This window comes from Anser brachyrhynchus (assembly GCF_964034855.1).
Source record: "Anser brachyrhynchus genome assembly, chromosome: 11".
Lineage (NCBI taxonomy): Eukaryota > Metazoa > Chordata > Aves > Anseriformes > Anatidae > Anser > Anser brachyrhynchus.
The window spans coordinates 11572046-11593200 of NC_137706.1; the positions used below are offsets into that span (position 1 = coordinate 11572046).

The window sequence follows — 21155 nt, forward strand, 5'->3', positions numbered from 1 at the left end:
AGACCAGTGCACGTGATCTTTTATTTGCTCATTTTCCTGTGTTTATCTCCCTTTATCTTCCTTTGGCCATTTCCCTAAACAAACTGTAATAAATCCTGTAATATCCCCCATTCTTTCCATTCCATTTCATTCCAGACTTTCCATCCATCCCCAGGCTTTCCACATTCTATACTCCCGTATGCAATAGTCCCCTTTATTTTGCATAGCACTTGGGGAAGTTCCTGGGACTATGGCTCATTCACCTTTGATGGTATTAGGGATGACTGATTCAGAAGGATCAGGTTGTCAGCATTCTCCACCCTGTCATTGGTCCTCTGATCACAGTCTGTTTTGAACAGACATTAGCCAGATATCCTTATAGTGTGCTTATCAGCTCCAGTTTATGCATAGCTTATCCTTGCATTTGGAGAGAAGTGATGGATCTGGAGACTTTATAGATACTGATTTTTTCAGAAAGAACTTTTTTTAATGCTCTCTTCAGTTCCTGATTCCTCAGACAGTAAATGAAGGGGTTTAAGATGGGAGTGACAATAGTATACACAGCTGACACAAGCTTATTCAAGTCATAAGGATCGATCTTCTTGGGCCGAGCATACATAAAGAGGGCAGCTGAGAAGAAAATGGTGACCACAGTTAGGTGGGAAGCACACGTGGAGAAAGCTTTCTTCTTACTTTGGGTGGTGGGGATATGCAGGATTGTCGTGATAATTAATACGTAGGAGACAATAGTGATGGAGAGAGGAACAAGCAGGATGAATAAGGCCAACACAAAGTCTACCATCTCTGCCACTGACATATCAGTACAGGCGAGGTTTAGCACGGGGCTGATATCACAGAAAAAATGGTTAATTACCTGGGGACCACAAAACTCCAACTGAGAGATGAAGGAGATCTTGATCAAAGACACAGTGAACCCACTGAACCAGGAGAGAGCTATCAGGTATATACACATTTGATATGTCATGATGACCAGATAGCGCAATGGTTGACAGATAGCCACATAACGATCATATGCCATGGCAGAGAGAAGGACACATTCAGTGCACATGAAGGAGCTGAAGAAAAATATTTGGGTCATGCATCCCACAAAGGAAATACTTCTGTCTTCAGCAATGAAATTTGCCAAGAGTTTGGGGATAGTAACTGAGATGTACCAGACCTCAATGAAGGAGAGATGACCAAGAAAAAAATACATGGGTTTGTAGAGCTCATGGTTTGTTTTGATTAGGGAAATGATGACCACATTCTCCATAACAGTTAAAATGTATGTCAGTAGTAGTACTATGAAGAATAATACCTTCAAGTCCATTAGGCCTGGGAATCCTAGCAAGAGGAACATGTTGATCTGGGTAGAATTCTCTTCCATAAAGAGAAGTGCAGAGCTGAGTCTTGGAGATCAAATACAGAACAGGAAAAAAAAAAAAAAAAAAAAGAAAAAGGAAAAAGAGAGCAGAATATGGGAAAGAGGCTTGAAAATTAAATGCTTATTTCTGCAAAAATTAAACAAATTTTCTTATCCCTAGACAAGATTTGTGTGATTAAGCTTTAGATGACTACCATGTAGGTTTCTCTTTCAGTCAATGAAAAGAAACAGGCAGTTTATCTGACCTTAGGATAAGATAAACCTCATCAAAAGTGCAGGTTCAGTAATAACAAGGAAAATGTAGATGACTAGTCCAACTGTAAGCATCCCTGTAGAAACCATTTAAAGTACATTCTGATGAATCTTGCCTCTAATTCCTGAATTCATTTTAATTCTAGTTTACTAAAACTTTCGTCAAATTTTCAAAAGCATTAATGAGAGATAGATAAATTAATCATCTTGTCTATTGGATTCAGGCATCTCAGAATTGTGATCCTGAAGTTATTGGAACAAAAGAGCTGGTCATCCCATATCATTATTTTTTCTTGTTAAAACAGTTTGCATGTAGAATGCTTATTTTTTTTAAATATGAAAACAGAAGAATTGGCACATTGTTATAAGATAATGTTGAAAATACATTTATGGAACATTTCCTGGGAAAGTAAGAAATTCAAAAGAGTTTATTTCATTTCTAGAAGAAAAAAAAAAAAAAAAAAGATACAGAAATTTTAGTTTGTGGATAGTGACCACTTTTTTTTTTAATTTTCTTAATTTTTATTTTTATTTTTTTCATGATAACTTTTATGAGTCTGTGAGATCCTTGGGGAAAAATAATTTTGATGAAGGACATGTTTTGCTAATTAAAAAGAAAAAAAAAGGCTGAAATAATTTGAGTTAAAATCTCTTGCTAGTTTACAGGTCTGAATCACAAAACCCTATCAGACTTAATCCTGCAAACCCACTGTTGCAATCTATATACACCCACAGAACGTGTAACACTTTATGTTGTGACAGATGCATCTTTTATGTCTAATTTTGGATCCATTTAATTCATTTTAAAAGTTGTTTTTTCTCCCCATTAACTGAACTGTATGATTCCTCAATGATCAGCTAAAATTTAGGTAGTTACACTTTTCAGATCAAGCCAATTGCCTTTAAAAAGGACTCAAGAACAGTAATCTTATTAGCAGCTGTAGTCATTTTATTGTCATCAATTTATACACAGAAAGTTCAGAGCATCACCAGGACCCTGTTAAGTCCAAAACTGCTGGAAGAATGTATTTGGCACTGAAACCTGAATTGAAATAATTGCTATTGACTTTTAAATTAATGACTTATATAAGTAATCAATTTATAAAAATGACTTATAATTATTTCAAAGCACTACCTCATTATTATTAACATTAAAACATTGATATTATTGCTCTTTTCAGTTCACAGTTTTGCTTGAATATAAATACAGTATAAATATATATCAAAACATAAATTGCATGTATAAAAATCACAAAACAGGATTTAGCATTTTTCTGTAAAGACGATCACCAATCCAACTTGTCTTATTTATGCCTGGTATGAATATATATAAACCACTTCTCCAAAATTAACTCATTGGGTGCAAGAACTTACAAGACTGAGACTTGAGGATGTTCACAAGTAAGACTGAAGAAGACCAAAATTTGAGGCTGAAAATCAGACAATCAACTGCAAAGTGGTCCCATCATTTGATGCATCTCCAGATTTTGTGTTCCCTTTTAGTCCTTAAAGTCATGTATGGAGGAGAAATCAGAAGTGTCTTTAAGTAGCCACGGTTCTATAAATTTAAGTGAATTTCTGACAGTTTAGACTTGGCTGTGACTGCTTTTTGTATACAGGAGCATAATTCTACACAGTGGCCTTTGAGACCTTGTCAGAAAGTTTTCAGATTGTTCCCAAAAGATTCCGTCTCTGGATAGATGACTGTAGGTTGTTTTCGTTTTTTTTTTTTTTTTTTTTTCTTTTTTCCTCCCCTGCCATGTTAAACACTTCTTTCATGTCTTTAAGTCATTTCAAGTGGCTGAGTAGTTGTTGCATGGGCTGGAAAAAAAAATCTTGGATCAGTGATGGGCCATGCATGTCAGATCCCTGTATTGCTTTACATTTCTTTCAAAATGTGATCACATTATCTGAGTTGCAGACAGATAACAAGGGCTTCATATGTGCTTGAGGGAGGCAGTAAGGGCCAGAGAATGATGGTATCCAACCAACAAGAATAAACTCTCTCGCAAGGCCTGCACAGATTTCTTGTGCTGTGCAGAAGCAGGATGGGTGCTGTGGCTCAAAATCCAAACCCAGTGTGAACTCCAACAACTGTTATTGCTACTTTCTTCGCTTGTATCTAAGAAAGGAGAAAAGCATTGGGAACAAAGATGAGAGGAAACCAGATCCCACAGAACAAGACTTCAGTGCCTGAATTCACAGCATGTAGAATAAAGATTTTCTAATGTGGTGAATGCAGTTCTAGTTACAGTGTAGCTTACCAAAGCTGTAGTCATCATTGAGCTTTCCATTCACCTATGCCTAACACCTTGCCACAATGCACTTCTGGGACACCTGCATAGGGCTGACATATAATACAGGATATGTGAGAACATTTTGCCCTATTACGGAAACCTAGAGCATCTGAGTTTTACTAGATTTTTCTAGTATAAGGACCTCAACTAAGACCTCTGAAGTAAGTAAGCAAGCTCTGGTGTGGCCTGAATCATTCCCTAGGGCCCACTGACTGTTTTGTCTAGATCTCATAGAATCATAGAATCACGGAATGTCCTAAGTTGGAAGGCATCCACAAGGATCATTGAGTCCAGCTCCTGACTCCACACAGGACCACCCAAATATCAAACCGTATATCTGAGAGCCTTGTCCAAATGCTTCTTGAAGCAGGCTTGGTGTCACTTTTGTGGGGAGCCTCTTCCAGTGCCTGACCACCAGTGAAGAACGTTTTCCTAATATCTAATCTGAATTTCCCCTGATGCAGCTTCATGCTCTTCCCTCAGATCTTGTCACTGGTCACCAGAGAGAAGAAATCAGTGCCTGCCCCTCCACTCTCTTCATGAGAAAGCTGTTGGATGTGATGAGGTCTCCCCTCAGTCTCTTCTCGAGGCTGAACAATCCAATTTACTTCAATCAGTCCTCATATGTCTTGCCCTCTAGACCTGTCATCATCCTTGTTGCCCTCCTTTGGATATTCTCTAATCGTTTTATGTGCTTCTTATATCATGGTGCTTAAAACTGCACGCAGTAGTCGAGGTGAGGATGCACCAGTGTAGAGCAGGATGAGACAATCGCTTCCTCAACTGGTTAGCAATGCTGTGCCTGATGCACCCCAGGATATGGTTGGCCCTTTTGGCTGCCAGGGCACATTCGTGATTCATATACAGCTTGCCACTGACCAGAACTCCCAATCTCTTTCTGTAAGGCTGCTTTCCAGCCTCTCGTCCATCAGTTTGTACATATATCCAGGGTTGCCCTGTCCCAGGTGCAGAATCCGGCACTTCTCTTGTTAAACTTCATGAGGTTGGTGATTGCTCAGCCCTCTAATTTGTCAAGATCTCTCTGCAAGACCTCTCTACTCTCGATGGAGTCAACAGCTCCTTGTAATTTAATGTCTTCAATTTTACTTAGTATACATTCGAGTTTTGCATCCGGATCATTTATAAGAATAATGAAGAGAACTGGCCCCAAGATGGTGCCCTGAAGAACCCCACTATTGATTGGCCACCATTCTGATGCAACTCCATTTACTATAAACCTTTGAGCCTGACCTGTCAGCCAACTGTGCACCCTTCATATTACGTATTTATCGAGCTGTATGATGGACAGAAGAATACTGTGAGAAACAGTATCAAAAGCTTTACTGAAAAAAAAAAAAAAAAGATTGTATCAAGTGGTTTCCCTTGGTTTCCCTTGGTCAACACTGTTACATAAAAGAAAAAATGAGTTAGCTAAACAGCACTTTCCCCTAGTGATCTTGAGTTGGCAATGACCAATGACTGTGTTGTCTTGTAAGTGTTTTTCAGTAACTCCCAGCATAATCTTCTCCATAATTTTACTAGGCACTGAAGTGAGACTGACAGGCCTGTAATTACCAGGGTCTTCTTTCTCGCTCTTCTTGAAAATTAGGGCAACGTTTGCCAGCTTCCAGTCAACTAGGACCACTCTAGATTCCCAAGACTGTTGAAAAATAATTGATAGTAGTCTCATGATGACATCGATCAGCTCTTTGAGTACCCTGGGCTGAATTCCATCTGACCCTATAGACTTACATGCATCCAGCTGGAGCAGCAAATCCCACACAAGTCTGGAGTTGGCTGGGAGTTTATTGTTCCTGCAGTCACAGCCCTCCATATCAGGGCTGTCTGGGTCCCAGAGCTCATCATTGCTGTTGAAGAAACAGGTAAAGATGGCATTGAATGTCTGCTTTGTCTATATCACCATCTGTGAGGTGAATACCCTCATCAAATAATGGACCAATGTTCCCTGTGGTCCTCCTTTTGCAGTTAACATACTTTAAAAAGTCCTTTTTGTTGGCCAGCTTCAACTCTAATTGAACTTTGGCTGCACAAATTATTAACTTACAATGCTGAACAGCAATGTTGTAGTCCTCTCATGTCACTTGACCTCATCTGCAGTGGCCATATACTTTCTTTTCCCATCTAAGCTCTAGAAGAAGATCCCTGCCCAGCCAACCCGGCATTCTGTCCTGCCTGCTTGACTGCTGACATTTTTGAGTCCTCTGTTCCTGTACTCTTAAGAGGTAGTACTTTAAAAGTACCTGTGCTGATGTATCCCAGCACCTTCAAAAGCAAATTCCCAGGGGACCATACTAACTAGTTCCCTGAGCAACCCCAAGTCTGCTCCCCCTATACCCAGGGTTGAAGATTTAGTGGTAGTTTTCCTCCTATCACCTAATATTTTAAATCTGACTACTTCATGGTCACTATGGACAAGATGGTCACCAATCACCACTTAACCCACGAGACCCTTTCTGTTTACAATCTCAAAAAGGGACCCACCACTCTCCAAAGCTGAGCCAATGAGCGATGTTGGTTGTGCTTCTGTGATAGCATATTTAAGAAAGGGGGAAAAAAAAAAAACAAACACGCTGTGCAACAGCATCTGGGAGAGAGGAATGAGGAAAAGTAGAGAGAAGCAACCCTGCAGACACCAAGTACAATGAAGAAGGATGGGAAGGAGATGCTCCAGGTCTGGAGAAGAAGTTGTCCTGTGGCCTGCGTCGAGGACAGTGGAGGAGCAAGCTGTCCCCCTGCAGCCCATGTAAAAGACCATGGTGGAGCAGGTGGATATGGCCCGAAGGACGTTACAGACCACTGTTAGCCATCAGAGGAGCAGACTCTGGGCCAGAACTGCAATCCAAGGAGAGGAGCTCATGGTGGAGCAGGGTGTCTGGTGGGAGCTGCAGCGTGTGGGGGACGCAGTCTGGAGGAGTCTGTTCCTGAAGGACTGCATCCTGTTGTAAGGACCATGTTGGAGTGGTTCTTGAAGAACCGCATTGTGTTGGAAGCCCACATTGGATCAGTTTGGGAAAGACTGCATCCCATGACTAATATCCCATCCCACAGCTACCAGCATCAGTGTTTGTTTCCACATAGGTTGTCTCCACGCTTTTTCCATGGAAGCAGCAAAGATGGTGAGCAGAAATGTTACAAAGATGGTGAGCAGAAATGATTCAGTGTGTAGAAACGATTCCATATGCCGTACGGCAGTGTGAGGCCAAGGTGCTGGGAGGTGCATCGTTATCCCTGGGGTTCCACCAGTCAAGGGGCCAGGAAGCCTGTCAGCAGGTGCCATTTTGGGCTGATGTTGCAGGTCCTCTGTGCACCGTCTTTGGGTGCAGCCTGTCCTTGAGAGTGCCAGGGAGCTAGTTATCATTGCACAGGGCACTTGATGATCCCAGCAGAGCTGTCTGGAGCAGGTAGTTGTGGCCGAGTGGTGAAGGCGATGGACTAGAAATCCATTGGGGTTTCCCCGCGCAGGTTCGAATCCTGCCAACTACGGCATGCAGTCCCCTTTTGGTCTGCCTGCAGTGACCGTGCAGCTGCCATGGGATGCAGGCCCCCAGGCACAGTCGTGTTCCTCCAGCTGCACAGGGCCTTGCCAGAGAACACAGCAACTCCCCCTTGCTCACTGCGAGTCCTTGTCCTCGCCTCCACCCCAACACTGCCTGAATGGGCAAGTAATCCTGATCCCATTTACCAGTCAGGCAAGAAGTGGACACAGAAAAGGCTACTGATGTCCAGGGGCTGTAGAAGTCCTTCTGTGAACAGTGGCGTCATCCTAAAGGGAAGACAATTCCTAGCTCTGAGAGCAGTGGATCCTCGTGGATTTTGCCTGAAGGCCACGGGGTTCTAACGGCTGACCCCTCTCCGTCCCCAGCCCTTGCACACATAGGGACAACCTTTCCCAGGGGTCTTTCCTAAATTTGGCATAAAGCTGAGATGCTGAGGGGTGCACCGGTCTATCCTGTCTGCTTCTCCTCTGAGGAAGAAGAGCAAGTGCAAAAGGACGTGCGGTGGGGACTGTGGCATCCATCAGACTACTCCCTGCTGTCTCAGGTGCTGACCCGTGTGCTAGAAAAGAGCAGGAGGCTTCAGAGAGGCCTTCTTTTGGTCCCATGGCCAGCTGCTCCGGCAGCAAAGGCCCTGGGAGGAAGAGGGGCTGATGCTGGTAGCCTGGCCTTGTTTGCTGAAGTGGGAAGGGATAGGACAAGGGCTAATACCCTGAGGTATTATGGCAAGGAGAGAGCCCCGAGAAGGAGAATGTGTGTAAGGCCCATACCGGTACCTGGCTTGTTCCCTGCAGTTGTCCCACTGACGGTCACAGAGCCGCAAAGGACTAAGGGGCAGCTCAAAGGCTCTGCCCTGAGCTATCCCCACTGCGGAAGGCAGGCAGTCTCCAGCAGCGCTCCTTCTATGCCCAGCCCTGTGTGTTGTGTTTGAGCTTTATCTCGTGTGTCTGGCTGCTGTGTGCCGGGGCGTGTAGACAGGCCAGGGAAGCAGCAGGCAGAGGCAGAAACATGCAGGCCTGAGCATGGCCACCTCGTCCCTCGTCCCCCATGACAGGCTCTACCTACGCTTCAGGGCTGGGGCTGAGGGCTTTCCCTGTGTGCCTGGCAGGCCCCTGGCCGGTGGTGGGCACAGCCCTGTGTCTGTGAGGGAGCAGCGAGGGCTGGGCTGCGTCAGGCAGTCGGAGGAGCCATGCTCCGCAGGGGAGCGCAGCACAGGCAGGGGCAGGGCGCTGTGTGTCAGGGGGCGCAGTCCCCATCACGGGGCAGCGTGATTTGCGGGCATGGTGGCGGCCCTGGTGAGCTGTGTGGAGAGCAGGTTGTGGGCAGCCTACAAAGCAGGCAGGCAGGCGCCCCATTGCTGCGGGTTTGGCTCAGGGCGCACCACGCAGGGCTGGGTGAGGTGGGGGGAGAGGGGCTTGGGGGGGAGCAGAGTGGCGCAGCGGAAGCGTGCTGGGCCCATAACCCAGAGGTCGATGGATCGAAACCATCCTCTGCTACAGCCTTTAGTTGCAGGCTCCTGTCAAGCTTTTGTGCCACTGCGGCCCTTCCTCTCTCAGGACAGCCATGGCTTTGGCTGTTGCACTCCCTCTGCACTGTCTCTCTCGCTCTCCACCCTTCTCCTTTGCTTTCTTGCCAGTCAGCACTCCAAAAGGGCCCCTCAGCAGGGCAGGCTGCCGTGGAGCAGCAGACATACCTCAGCCCTCAACTCTGCCCAGGATACGCTGGCGGCTCTGCTAGCTATGCTGACACTGTCACGGTTGCACACCCCCACCTACACATGCAGAGCACGTGCATGGGCAGCCCGCGTCAGACCCGAAGGAGAGCAGCGCCAGCAGCAGCAGCCAGGGAGGCAGCAACGGGCGTTGCAGAAGACGGAGAAGACAGAGGTGTTTCTGGTAGCTGTGCCTCATCCCTGTCTTCGAGAATGAGACAGAATGGCAGGGGCCCCCCAGCAGGTTGAGGCAGGGTGTGGGCAGGTGGCTGGAAGGAGGAGCCCATTGAGTTGGTGAGCTGCCGGAGCCCCAGGGAGGCACGCAGACAGATGCGTTGGTGGTATAGTGGTGAGCATAGCTGCCTTCCAAGCAGTTGACCCGGGTTCGATTCCCGGCCAACGCACCCCAGCTTTTCTTCAGCCAGGCTGCAGAAGCAGTGTGTCGTGCTCCAAAACCACCCCGTTTCTGTCCTGACATTTGAATGCCATGTGCCCTGGGGCATCGAGCCTTCCTTGTGTCCCCAGAGCATGGTGCTGCCTGCTTTCTCTCCCAGGGATGAGCACCCCCATGACGAGGGTGCTGCAGAGAAATGCTGAAGCAGTTTGGTGCTGCAGCAGGTGGATGGCTGTCCTTTATGGCTCAGAGGCCTGTCTGGGTGTTCTGAAATCACACCAACTTGAATGAATTTACTCTCTTCTTCATCCTCTGTATTTGGCATCTCTGTGGAGCTGGCTGGTCAAAGGTGGGGTTGCTTCAAAGAGTATGCTGGTGTGTACAACACCAGTGTTCAGAGCACAGCGTTCTTTCCTCTGAGGTTGGGTTTGAAATACTCTTTTGCACAATCGTAGCCAGGACTGCACATGTCGGCATCCCTGTGTCCCCAGGCTGCGTGCAGAGCCACTGCCATACTATACTGAGACTCCGGCATTTTTTAGACCTTCCGAATATAACCGGAAGTGGATGCAACAATGTTCCTGGGAAGAAGGAAGTGAGATACACACTCCGCACTCAGGAGATACCACTCTGCCACCTTTCCAGGCATGTTTCTTTGCACTCTGAGCCCCAGCCTATTCCCGTCGTTCCCCTTCCACAGAAGTACAGCAAACAGCAGAAGCCATTTGTGCCTGCCAGCGGTACGAGGGCTCCAAGCTCACGTCCATCCTGTGATCACCAGGATGGAGACTCATTTCTCAAAGGCTTCCTGTCTTTCTGTTGTGCACCTGTTTATGGTAGTTGCTGTGGAATGAGGTCAGGGACGTCCGTATAGCCGTGGAAGTGCACCAAGCGTGGGGATTGACTCGCAGACACGGGAGAGGGCAGGTTTTGCCTGCTGTGTTTCCAGTGGAAAGAGTTAGGATGTCAGGAGAGAGGGCGCCTGAGTGCCATCAGAGAAAGAAGGCATTCAGCGTTGTGCAATTCATAGGAAGGTGTGTTGTGTCATCCTGGCAGCTCTTCCTTTTGTTGAACCTCGTGCTATGCTCCATCACTTGCTCACAGCAGGGACACAGCAGGTGTCCAGAGGGTCCCATGGTGTAATGGTGAGCACTCTGGACTCTGAATCCAGCGATCTGAGTTCAAATCTCAGTGGGACCTCTGCAGCTTTTGGCTCCCAGACTCCTTTCCTCACTGTTTTTTCACCTTATCAGACCAATGTCTTCCTGTTGGAAGGAAGCTAATGGAGGGAGGAAGAGAACAGACCACCACGAGTCTCCAGCTATGCTGCACAAGGCCTTTAATGGGAAGGTAGAAAGGCAGTGGCACAGTACAGAGACCAAGAAGAACGTCTGCAGGGTTCAGGGAGGCAGAGAGAATGGCCCGTCCATCTCAGGGATGTCTGCCCCAAATGGGATGATCCACGCGCTTCAGCAGTTGAAGCGGCAGAGTGGGGAAGGCAGACACAGCCCTGACCCCCCCAGACCAAGGGAGCCCCCAGAAGAGATGGGAACCCCCCCAGTGCTGAGGGAGCTGCCAACAGCAGCTGACAGAGAGGATCCCACGGCGGTGTTCTGAGGGAAAGAGGTGAGGATGGGGCCCGGCAGGGTCACCACGACCGGGGAGGCCTCAATGGCAACCGTCGAGTCGGCGCACCGGGCGACACACGGCTCACTGCAGCTGCTTGCAAGTGGGGTTGGGCCAGAGGCACCGCAGGGGGATGGGACACAGGGTCTGAAGCAAGACATCTCTCGTCGAGGGAGGCAAAGCTGAAACACAGAGTAGCAGGGAAGGAACACAGACCCCAAGATCAGCCTTTGTCATCTCCACAACAGAAATCGCCGCATTGAGGATTGGACAGGGTGCACAGGGCTGTTTGGTAAGAGTCCGTCTGTTTTCAGGTGCTAATTCTTGCAGAGAGACATCCCTGCAGCTGACCCCCATCAATCTCCCTCTGCTTGAGAGGTCCCCACAGTCCCCAGCTCTCCAAATCCACCCCTTCCAAAGGGAGAGAGGTCACAGGCCCGAAACATCTGTATTGCAGTGCCAATCTGAGGCAGCCCAAGTTCCAAACTGAGTCGCCAGCATGAAAGCAATGGGGCCCTCAGGGAGAGCTGGAGTGAACGCAGGCTTACCTCGTTCCTCAAGGAAAGGGAGAGAGAAGAGAAGTGGATGCAGAGCCTGCAGCAGCACGGTCTTTTATGCTGCATCCCAGAGCCCCACGGGAACAGAAACATTCCTTGCTCATGAAGCATCAGAACACCTCATAGCTGCTTCCTTCAGAGGCCTTGTTGGTGGTTAAGAGCTTGCTTCTTTCATCTGACAGCTTTTGTTCCTGCCTCATACCACCCGACATTGAACTGATGTATCTGTGTCCCAGGCTCCTAAGGCCAATTACGACAGAGGTCTTAGGCTCCCTGTGCGGGATTGTGTGATTCCATCATACAAACGTCCTTTGGAGTCTCATCCACTTTGTGGTGAGCATGGCCACCAGTCACGGTGACAGTCAGCCACAGAGGACTCAAGAATTCAGCGCACAAGGGCATTCAGTGCTGAGATTGGAGCTAATTCTGCGAGACGTTTCTCCCTGTTGTTCATCACAGACATGCAGGAGGTTGTGGAGTAAGGTCAGGTAGAAGATCAAGACAGGACACGTGGGGGAGACATGGCCCATGTTTCCAAGATGTTTCAGCAAGGATGGAGTGTTGTGAAGTAGAGGAAGTCTCCTGAAGGCAGAGGAGAGGACAACAAGGTCATTGCTGACACTCGTCATGCTCTGACAGAGCCCAAAGACAAAGTTCCGTGAAAGTTCTGAAGCAGTGAGACCTTCCTCTGTGCCTTCACAGAAATGCAGCAGGGCAAGGCATAGGAACGTGATCCAAGAGATGCCCGCGTCCTTCCCTGAAGCTGAACCAATGTCCAATTGACCTGGTTTGCTCAACACATTTGTCCCACTGGCCAGAGTTCTGGCTGGCCTGCTTTTGAGGCGAGGCTTGCGGCACGGAGCCAAAACCTGATTTCTTTTTTTCCTGGAGCAGAGATGGAGCAGCCGCTTACATGAGTTCCAAGTACAAAGTGTCTTGGGATCTGCCTCCCAGCACACCTGACAGTCATCCTGATGTGGAAGAGCTGGGAAAATCCCTGAACTGCAGGCAAACATGAGTCACCCAGCTGCGGACTGCAGTGGACATGGTATTTCGGCCTCAGGCATGGCAGGAATAGCAGAGCTCCTAGTCTCACTCCTCGCAACGTGCTGCTTTCCTCACCAAGGGAGTTTCCAAGTGGCTTTGTACCCTTCCTGAAACACCAGGTGCTTTTACGCATTCTCGTGCTGCTGCCTCCCAAGGCATTACCTTTGTGTGGCTGGTCCAGAGTCCACGTTACTCATGTTGGACTGGAAAGGACCTTTGGAGGTGAGCCACTCCAACCTCCTGTGCACTGCAGGCTCACCTAGATGAGGTTTCTCAGGTGGGACTCCTCACCCTTCCTAGACCTTGCCCACCTCAAGGAGTTCTCAGGTGAGTCCTGGCCCTAGATGCACTTTATCAGTACTTTAGTTTCCCCTGCTGACTGGTTCAGCTGTTAGCTGCTTTTATAAGGTAAGAGTCAGGAATCCACCAAAGAGGAACGCTTTCACCTGGGAAGGGGCTGGCATGCTGGACTTCACTGCCAGCCAGGGGCTCTCCCAGCTGACCTTCCCAGGCCCACAAGCAGGCCACCAGGAAGGAAGTGACAGAGAGGATGCCAGCAGTGTTGAGCAGATCTCAAGGCCTGGAGATGGAGGGGAAATAAATACCACAATTAAACATGAAGCCTCCCTCCAGGATTGGCAGGAAACGGTGTGCTGGGACACACTTCCCCTTGTCCTTCCAGCACTTCTGCCCAGGAGAGCTTTCTGGTCTCTGGTACACAAGGATAACCAGGGCAGGTGGTGTTCAGTGCACGTACCCAGCCCTCATGTTCTCTGTGGTGCCAATTAGCGTGCTCAGACCCCTTGGCTCATGGAGATCAAACCTAGAATTCGCTGTGGGCTTTCACACCCGGATGAAAGAACAGGGCTCAGAAAAGCTCTTCAAACAACAGCCCTGTCTCCTGTGAATAACCGTCACCACCCATGAAAAAAACAACAAACACAAGGACAATATTTGATCCATGGACCTAATTAGGAATTTTCACAGGCAATCAAAGGCGTGAGGGCATTTTCTGAGATGAGCTCCTACAACAGGAGGTGGGACACCTCAGGTGCGGAAGCCCAAGAGCACAGCCCTCAGAGGAGCACGTACAGGAGGAAAGGCTTGACCTGAGCATACTCCCCTGGAGTTGGGCAAAAGGCAGGAGAAAGAAGCTGCTCAGGAGTCGGAATGGAACCCATGCCTCCCAGGGAGACTGCATCCTGAATGTTTGGCCCTGCTTCCTGTCCACAGCCCTGCTCCCGTCCCTGAACCTTCCCAGAGCCAGCCTGCCTCCTTCAGCCTCCACCAGGCAGGGTTGCAGGGTGCACACTTGCCCTCCGTGCAACATGGGCTGCTGCCAGGCCACTGCAGCACCTTTGTGTATGTGGGAGCATAGGGAGGAAGAGTCCCTGGCACAGGGGCAGCACACTGCTAACGCTTCTCCCTAAGGCCAAGGCAATCCTTCACGGCAGCAACCAAAGGAGGTGCCAGCAAGCGTTGGCTCTGCACATTCAACATCCTGCCAAGGGGCTCAAGGCACAAGCGTACTCTTCCCCTGATTCCCTCCTTCCCTCCAGAGCCTGTGGAAATGCAAAACCAACCACTTGGCTGACAGGGCTGTTTCATAGCCTATTTGTGGGGGAGCAAGGGTGCTTCCTTCTGCCCTATGTGGGCCCCAGCCGGCTGGCTACAGAGGGCTCTACGACACAGAGCCCTAGGGGGAAGCCTGAGACAGTCTCACAGTGTCAGTGCACAGGAAAACGCTTGGAGAGTCAACGAGAAATGACAGGATATGGGCCGAGTGCTGAGCAATGACTGAGATCCAGTGTCACAGGGATGAGGCTTCTTTGCAGCCCTTGGAGCAGAAGAGGGGGAGCACAACTCTGTCTTAGACTTGCGACTTCAAAGCTTCTCTGGAATGTCGGGTTGACTCCCGATGCTGTGACGCTATGTTGGACTGACTCCTAAACTGTGTGACAGTTCATGGCAGAGAAACACCACCACCTCTACACTGACAATCCAACACCATCTTCCCACCATTGCTGCTGCATAGCCGGTTTTAGGCATCTCAGAAAGGGACCCACCACTCTCCAAAGCTGAGCCAATGAGCGATGTTGGTTGTGCTTCTGTGATAGCATACTTAAGAAAGGGGGAAAAAAAAAAAACCCACGCTGTGCAACAGCATCTGGGAGAGAGGAATGAGGAAAAGTAGAGAGAAGCAACCCTGCAGACACCAAGTACAATGAAGAAGGATGGGAAGGAGATGCTCCAGGTCTGGAGAAGAAGTTGTCCTGTGGCCTGCGTCGAGGACAGTGGAGGAGCAAGCTTTCCCCCTGCAGCCCATGTAAAAGACCATGGTGGAGCAGGTGGATATGGCCCGAAGGACGTTACAGACCACTGTTAGCCATCAGAGGAGCAGACTCTGGGCCAGAACTGCAATCCAAGGAGAGGAGCTCATGGTGGAGCAGGGTGTCTGGTGGGAGCTGCAGCGTGTGGGGGACGCAGTCTGGAGGAGTCTGTTCCTGAAGGACTGCATCCTGTTGTAAGGACCATGTTGGAGTGGTTCTTGAAGAACCGCATTGTGTTGGAAGCCCACATTGGATCAGTTTGGGAAAGACTGCATCCCATGACTAATATCCCATCCCACAGCTACCAGCATCAGTGTCTGTCTCCACATAGGTTGTCTCCACGCTTTTTCCATGGAAGCAGCAAAGATGGCAGGTGAGCAGAAATGATTCAGTGTGTAGAAACGATTCCATATGCCGTACGGCAGTGTGAGGCCAAGGTGCTGGGAGGTGCATCGTTATCCCTGGGGTTCCACCAGTGAAGGGGCCAGGAAGCCTGTCAGCAGGTGCCATTTTGGGCTGATGTTGCAGGTCCTCTGTGCACCGTCTTTGGGTGCAGCCTGTCCTTGAGAGTGCCAGGGAGCTAGTTATCATTGCACAGGGCACTTGATGATCCCAGCAGAGCTGTCTGGAGCAGGTAGTTGTGGCCGAGTGCTGAAGGCGATGGACTAGAAATCCATTGGGGTTTCCCCGCGCAGGTTCGAATCCTGCCAACTACGGCATGCAGTCCCCTTTTGGTCTGCCTGCAGTGACCGTGCAGCTGCCATGGGATGCAGGCCCCCAGGCACAGTCGTGTTCCTCCAGCTGCACAGGGCCTTGCCAGAGAACACAGCAACTCCCCCTTGCTCACTGCGAGTCCTTGTCCTCGCCTCCACCCCAACACTGCCTGAATGGGCAAGTAATCCTGATCCCATTTACCAGTCAGGCAAGAAGTGGGCACAGAAAAGGCCACTGATGTCCAGGGGCTGTAGAAGTCCTTCTGTGAACAGTGGCGTCATCCTAAAGGGAAGACACTTCCTAGCTCTGAGAGCAGTGGATCCTCGTGGATCTTGCCTGAAGGCCACGGGGTTCTAACGGCTGACCCCTCTCCGTCCCCAGCCCTTGCACACATAGGGACAACCTTTCCCAGGGGTCTTTCCTAAATTTGGCATAAAGCTGAGATGCTGAGGGGTGCACCGGTCTATCCTGTCTGCTTCTCCTCTGAGGAAGAAGAGCAAGTGCAAAAGGACGTGCGGTGGGGACTGTGGCATCCATCAGACTACTCCCTGCTGTCTCAGGTGCTGACCCGTGTGCTAGAAAAGAGCAGGAGGCTTCAGAGAGGCCTTCTTTTGGTCCCATGGCCAGCTGCTCCGGCAGCAAAGGCCCTGGGAGGAAGAGGGGCTGATGCTGGTAGCCTGGCCTTGTTTGCTGAAGTGGGAAGGGATAGGACAAGGGCTAATACCCTGAGGTATTATCGCAAGGAGAGAGCCCCTAGAAGCAGAATGTGTGTAAGGCCCATACCGGTACCTGGCTTGTCCCCTGCAGTTGTCCCACTGACGGTCACAGAGCCACAAAGGACTAAGGGGCAGCTCAAAGGCTCTGCCCTGAGCTATCCCCACTGCGGAAGGCAGGCAGTCTCCAGCAGCGCTCCTTCTATGCCCAGCCCTGTGTGTTGTGTTTGAGCTTTATCTCGTGTGTCTGGCTGCTGTGTGCCGGGGCGTGTAGACAGGCCAGGGAAGCAGCAGGCAGAGGCAGAAACATGCAGGCCTGAGCATGGCCACCTCGTCCCTCGTCCCCCATGGCAGGCTCTACCTACGCTTCAGGGCTGGGGCTGAGGGCTTTCCCTGTGTGCCTGGCAGGCCCCTGGCCGGTGGTGGGCACAGCCCTGTGTCTGTGAGGGAGCAGCGAGGGCTGGGCTGCGTCAGGCAGTCGGAGGAGCCATGCTCCGCAGGGGAGCGCAGCACAGGCAGGGGCAGGGCGCTGTGTGTCAGGGGGCGCAGTCCCCATCACGGGGCAGCGTGATTTGCGGGCATGGTGGCGGCCCTGGTGAGCTGTGTGGAGAGCAGGTTGTGGGCAGCCTACAAAGCAGGCAGGCAGGCGCCCCATTGCTGCGGGTTTGGCTCAGGGCGCACCACGCAGGGCTGGGTGAGGTGGGGGGAGAGGGGCTTGGGGGGGAGCAGAGTGGCGCAGCGGAAGCGTGCTGGGCCCATAACCCAGAGGTCGATGGATCGAAACCATCCTCTGCTACAGCCTTTAGTTGCAGGCTCCTGTCAAGCTTTTGTGCCACTGCGGCCCTTCCTCTCTCAGGACAGCCATGGCTTTGGCTGTTGCACTCCCTCTGCACTGTCTCTCTCGCTCTCCACCCTTCTCCTTTGCTTTCTTGCCAGTCAGCACTCCAAAAGGGCCCCTCAGCAGGGCAGGCTGCCGTGGAGCAGCAGACATACCTCAGCCCTCAACTCTGCCCAGGATACGCTGGCGGCTCTGCTAGCTATGCTGACACTGTCACGGTTGCACACCCCCACCTACACATGCAGAGCACGTGCACGGGCAGCCCGCGTCAGACCCGAAGGAGAGCAGCGCCAGCAGCAGCAGCCAGGGAGGCAGCAACGGGCGTTGCAGAAGACGGAGAAGACAGAGGTGTTTCTGGTAGCTGTGCCTCATCCCTGTCTTCGAGAATGAGACAGAATGGCAGGGGCCTCCCAGCAGGTTGAGGCAGGGTGTGGGCAGGTGGCTGGAAGGAGGAGCCCATTGAGTTGGTGAGCTGCCGGAGCCCCAGGGAGGCACGCAGACAGATGCGTTGGTGGTATAGTGGTGAGCATAGCTGCCTTCCAAGCAGTTGACCCGGGTTCGATTCCCGGCCAACGCACCCCAGCTTTTCTTCAGCCAAGCTGCAGAAGCAGTGTGTCGTGCTCCAAAACCACCCCGTTTCTGTCCTGACATTTGAATGCCATGTGCCCTGGGGCATCGAGCCTTCCTTGTGTCCCCAGAGCATGGTGCTGCCTGCTTTCTCTCCCAGGGACGAGCACCCCCATGACGAGGGTGCTGCAGAGAAATGCTGAAGCAGTTTGGTGCTGCAGCAGGTGGATGGCTGTCCTTTATGGCTCAAAGGCCTGTCTGGGTGTTCTGAAATCACACCAACTTGAATGAATTTACTCTCTTCTTCATCCTCTGTATTTGGCATCTCTGTGGAGCTGGCTGGTCAAAGGTGGGGTTGCTTCAAAGAGTATGCTGGTGTGTACAACACCAGTGTTCAGAGCACAGCGTTCTTTCCTCTGAGGTTGGGTTTGAAATACTCTTTTGCACAATCGTAGCCAGGACTGCACATGTCGGCATCCCTGTGTCCCCAGGCTGCGTGCAGAGCCACTGCCATACTATACTGAGACTCCGGCATTTTTTAGACCTTCCGAATATAACCGGAAGTGGATGCAACAATGTTCCTGGGAAGAATGAAGTGAGATACACACTCCGCACTCAGGAGATACCACTCTGCCACCTTTCCAGGCATGTTTCTTTGCACTCTGAGCCCCAGCCTATTCCCGTCGTTCCCCTTCCACAGCAGTACAGCAAACAGCAGAAGCCATTTGTGCCTGCCAGCGGTACGAGGGCTCCAAGCTCACGTCCATCCTGTGATCACCAGGATGGAGACTCATTTCTCAAAGGCTTCCTGTCTTTCTGTTGTGCACCTGTTTATGGTAGTTGCTGTGGAATGAGGTCAGGGACGTCCGTATAGCCGTGGAAGTGCACCAAGCGTGGGGATTGACTCGCAGACACGGGAGAGGGCAGGTTTTGCCTGCTGTGTTTCCAGTGGAAAGAGTTAGGATGTCAGGAGAGAGGGCGCCTGAGTGCCATCAGAGAAAGAAGGCATTCAGCGTTGTGCAATTCATAGGAAGGTGTGTTGTGTCATCCTGGCAGCTCTTCCTTTTGTTGAACCTCGTGCTATGCTCCATCACTTGCTCACAGCAGGGACACAGCAGGTGTCCAGAGGGTCCCATGGTGTAATGGTGAGCACTCTGGACTCTGAATCCAGCGATCTGAGTTCAAATCTCAGTGGGACCTCTGCAGCTTTTGGCTCCCAGACTCCTTTCCTCACTGTTTTTTCACCTTATCAGACCAATGTCTTCCTGTTGGAAGGAAGCTAATGGAGGCAGGAAGAGAACAGACCACCACGAGTCTCCAGCTATGCTGCACAAGGCCTTTAATGGGAAGGTAGAAAGGCAGTGGCACAGTACAGAGACCAAGAAGAACGTCTGCAGGGTTCAGGGAGGCAGAGAGAATGGCCCGTCCATCTCAGGGATGTCTGCCCCAAATGGGATGATCCACGCGCTTCAGCAGTTGAAGCGGCAGAGTGGGGAAGGCAGACACAGCCCTGACCCCCCCAGACCAAGGGAGCCCCCAGAAGAGATGGGAACCCCCCCAGTGCTGAGGGAGCTGCCAACAGCAGCTGACAGAGAGGATCCCACGGCGGTGTTCTGAGGGAAAGAGGTGAGGATGGGGCCCGGCAGGGTCACCACGACCGGGGAGGCCTCAATGGCAACCGTCGAGTCGGCGCACCGGGCGACACACGGCTCACTGCAGCTGCTTGCAAGTGGGGTTGGGCCAGAGGCACCGCAGGGGGATGGGACACAGGGTCTGAAGCAAGACATCTCTCGTCGAGGGAGGCAAAGCTGAAACACAGAGTAGCAGGGAAGGAACACAGACCCCAAGATCAGCCTTTGTCATCTCCACAACAGAAATCGCCGCATTGAGGATTGGACAGGGTGCACAGGGCTGTTTGGTAAGAGTCCGTCTGTTTTCAGGTGCTAATTCTTGCAGAGAGACATCCCTGCAGCTGACCCCCATCAATCTCCCTCTGCTTGAGAGGTCCCCACAGTCCCCAGCTCTCCAAATCCACCCCTTCCAAAGGGAGAGAGGTCACAGGCCCGAAACATCTGTATTGCAGTGCCAATCTGAGGCAGCCCAAGTTCCAAACTGAGTCGCCAGCATGAAAGCAATGGGGCCCTCAGGGAGAGCTGGAGTGAACGCAGGCTTACCTCGTTCCTCAAGGAAAGGGAGAGAGAAGAGAAGTGGATGCAGAGCCTGCAGCAGCACGGTCTTTTATGCTGCATCCCAGAGCCCCACGGGAACAGAAACATTCCTTGCTCATGAAGCATCAGAACACCTCATAGCTGCTTCCTTCAGAGGCCTTGTTGGTGGTTAAGAGCTTGCTTCTTTCATCTGACAGCTTTTGTTCCTGCCTCATACCACCCGACATTGAACTGATGTATCTGTGTCCCAGGCTCCTAAGGCCAATTACGACAGAGGTCTTAGGCTCCCTGTGCGGGATTGTGTGATTCCATCATACAAACGTCCTTTGGAGTCTCATCCACTTTGTGGTGAGCATGGCCACCAGTCACGGTGACAGTCAGCCACAGAGGACTCAAGAATTCAGCGCACAAGGGCATTCAGTGCTGAGATTGGAGCTAATTCTGCGAGACGTTTCTCCCTGTTGTTCATCACAGACATGCAGGAGGTTGTGGAGTAAGGTCAGGTAGAAGATCAAGACAGGACACGTGGGGGAGACGTGGCCCATGTTTCCAAGATGTTTCAGCAAGGATGGAGTGTTGTGAAGTAGAGGAAGTCTCCTGAAGGCAGAGGAGAGGACAACAAGGTCATTGCTGACACTCGTCATGCTCTGACAGAGCCCAAAGACAAAGTTCCGTGAAAGTTCTGAAGCAGTGAGACCTTCCTCTGTGCCTTCACAGAAATGCAGCAGGGCAAGGCATAGGAACGTGATCCAAGAGATGCCCGCGTCCTTCCCTGAAGCTGACCCACTGTCCAATTGACCTGGTTTGCTCAACACATTTGTCCCACTGGCCAGAGTTCTGGCTGGCCTGCTTTTGAGGCGAGGCTTGCGGCACGGAGCCAAAACCTGATTTCTTTTTTTCCTGGAGCAGAGATGGAGCAGCCGCTTACATGAGTTCCAAGTACAAAGTGTCTTGGGATCTGCCTCCCAGCACACCTGACAGTCATCCTGATGTGGAAGAGCTGGGAAAATCCCTGAACTGCAGGCAAACATGAGTCACCCAGCTGCGGACTGCAGTGGACATG

The 21155-nt window shown here is 50.7% G+C and overlaps 1 protein-coding gene and 2 long non-coding RNA genes across 3 annotated transcripts; all 3 read right to left on the minus strand.

Annotated features, from left to right (window-relative positions):
- Positions 1-391: 391 nt before the first annotated feature.
- LOC308200946 (olfactory receptor 6B1-like) lies at positions 392-2093 on the minus strand (the record flags this gene model as incomplete). Its single annotated transcript, XM_080607564.1, has 1 exon — positions 392-2093. The coding sequence occupies exon 1, from the start codon at positions 1364-1366 to the stop codon at positions 392-394; it is 975 nt and encodes a 324-aa protein (XP_080463690.1). The 5' UTR covers positions 1367-2093.
- An 8761-nt stretch (positions 2094-10854) lies between these two features.
- LOC308201097 lies at positions 10855-12074 on the minus strand. The gene is made up of 2 exons (XR_013956051.1): positions 11707-12074; positions 10855-11340 (listed from the first exon to the last, which is right to left on the minus strand). It is a non-coding gene; the product is annotated as an uncharacterized lncRNA (long non-coding RNA).
- Positions 12075-19246: 7172 nt separating this feature from the next.
- On the minus strand, positions 19247-20466 carry LOC308201098. Its single transcript, XR_013956052.1, has 2 exons — positions 20099-20466; positions 19247-19732 (listed from the first exon to the last, which is right to left on the minus strand). It is a non-coding gene; the product is annotated as an uncharacterized lncRNA (long non-coding RNA).
- Between the last annotated feature and the right edge of the window lie 689 nt (positions 20467-21155).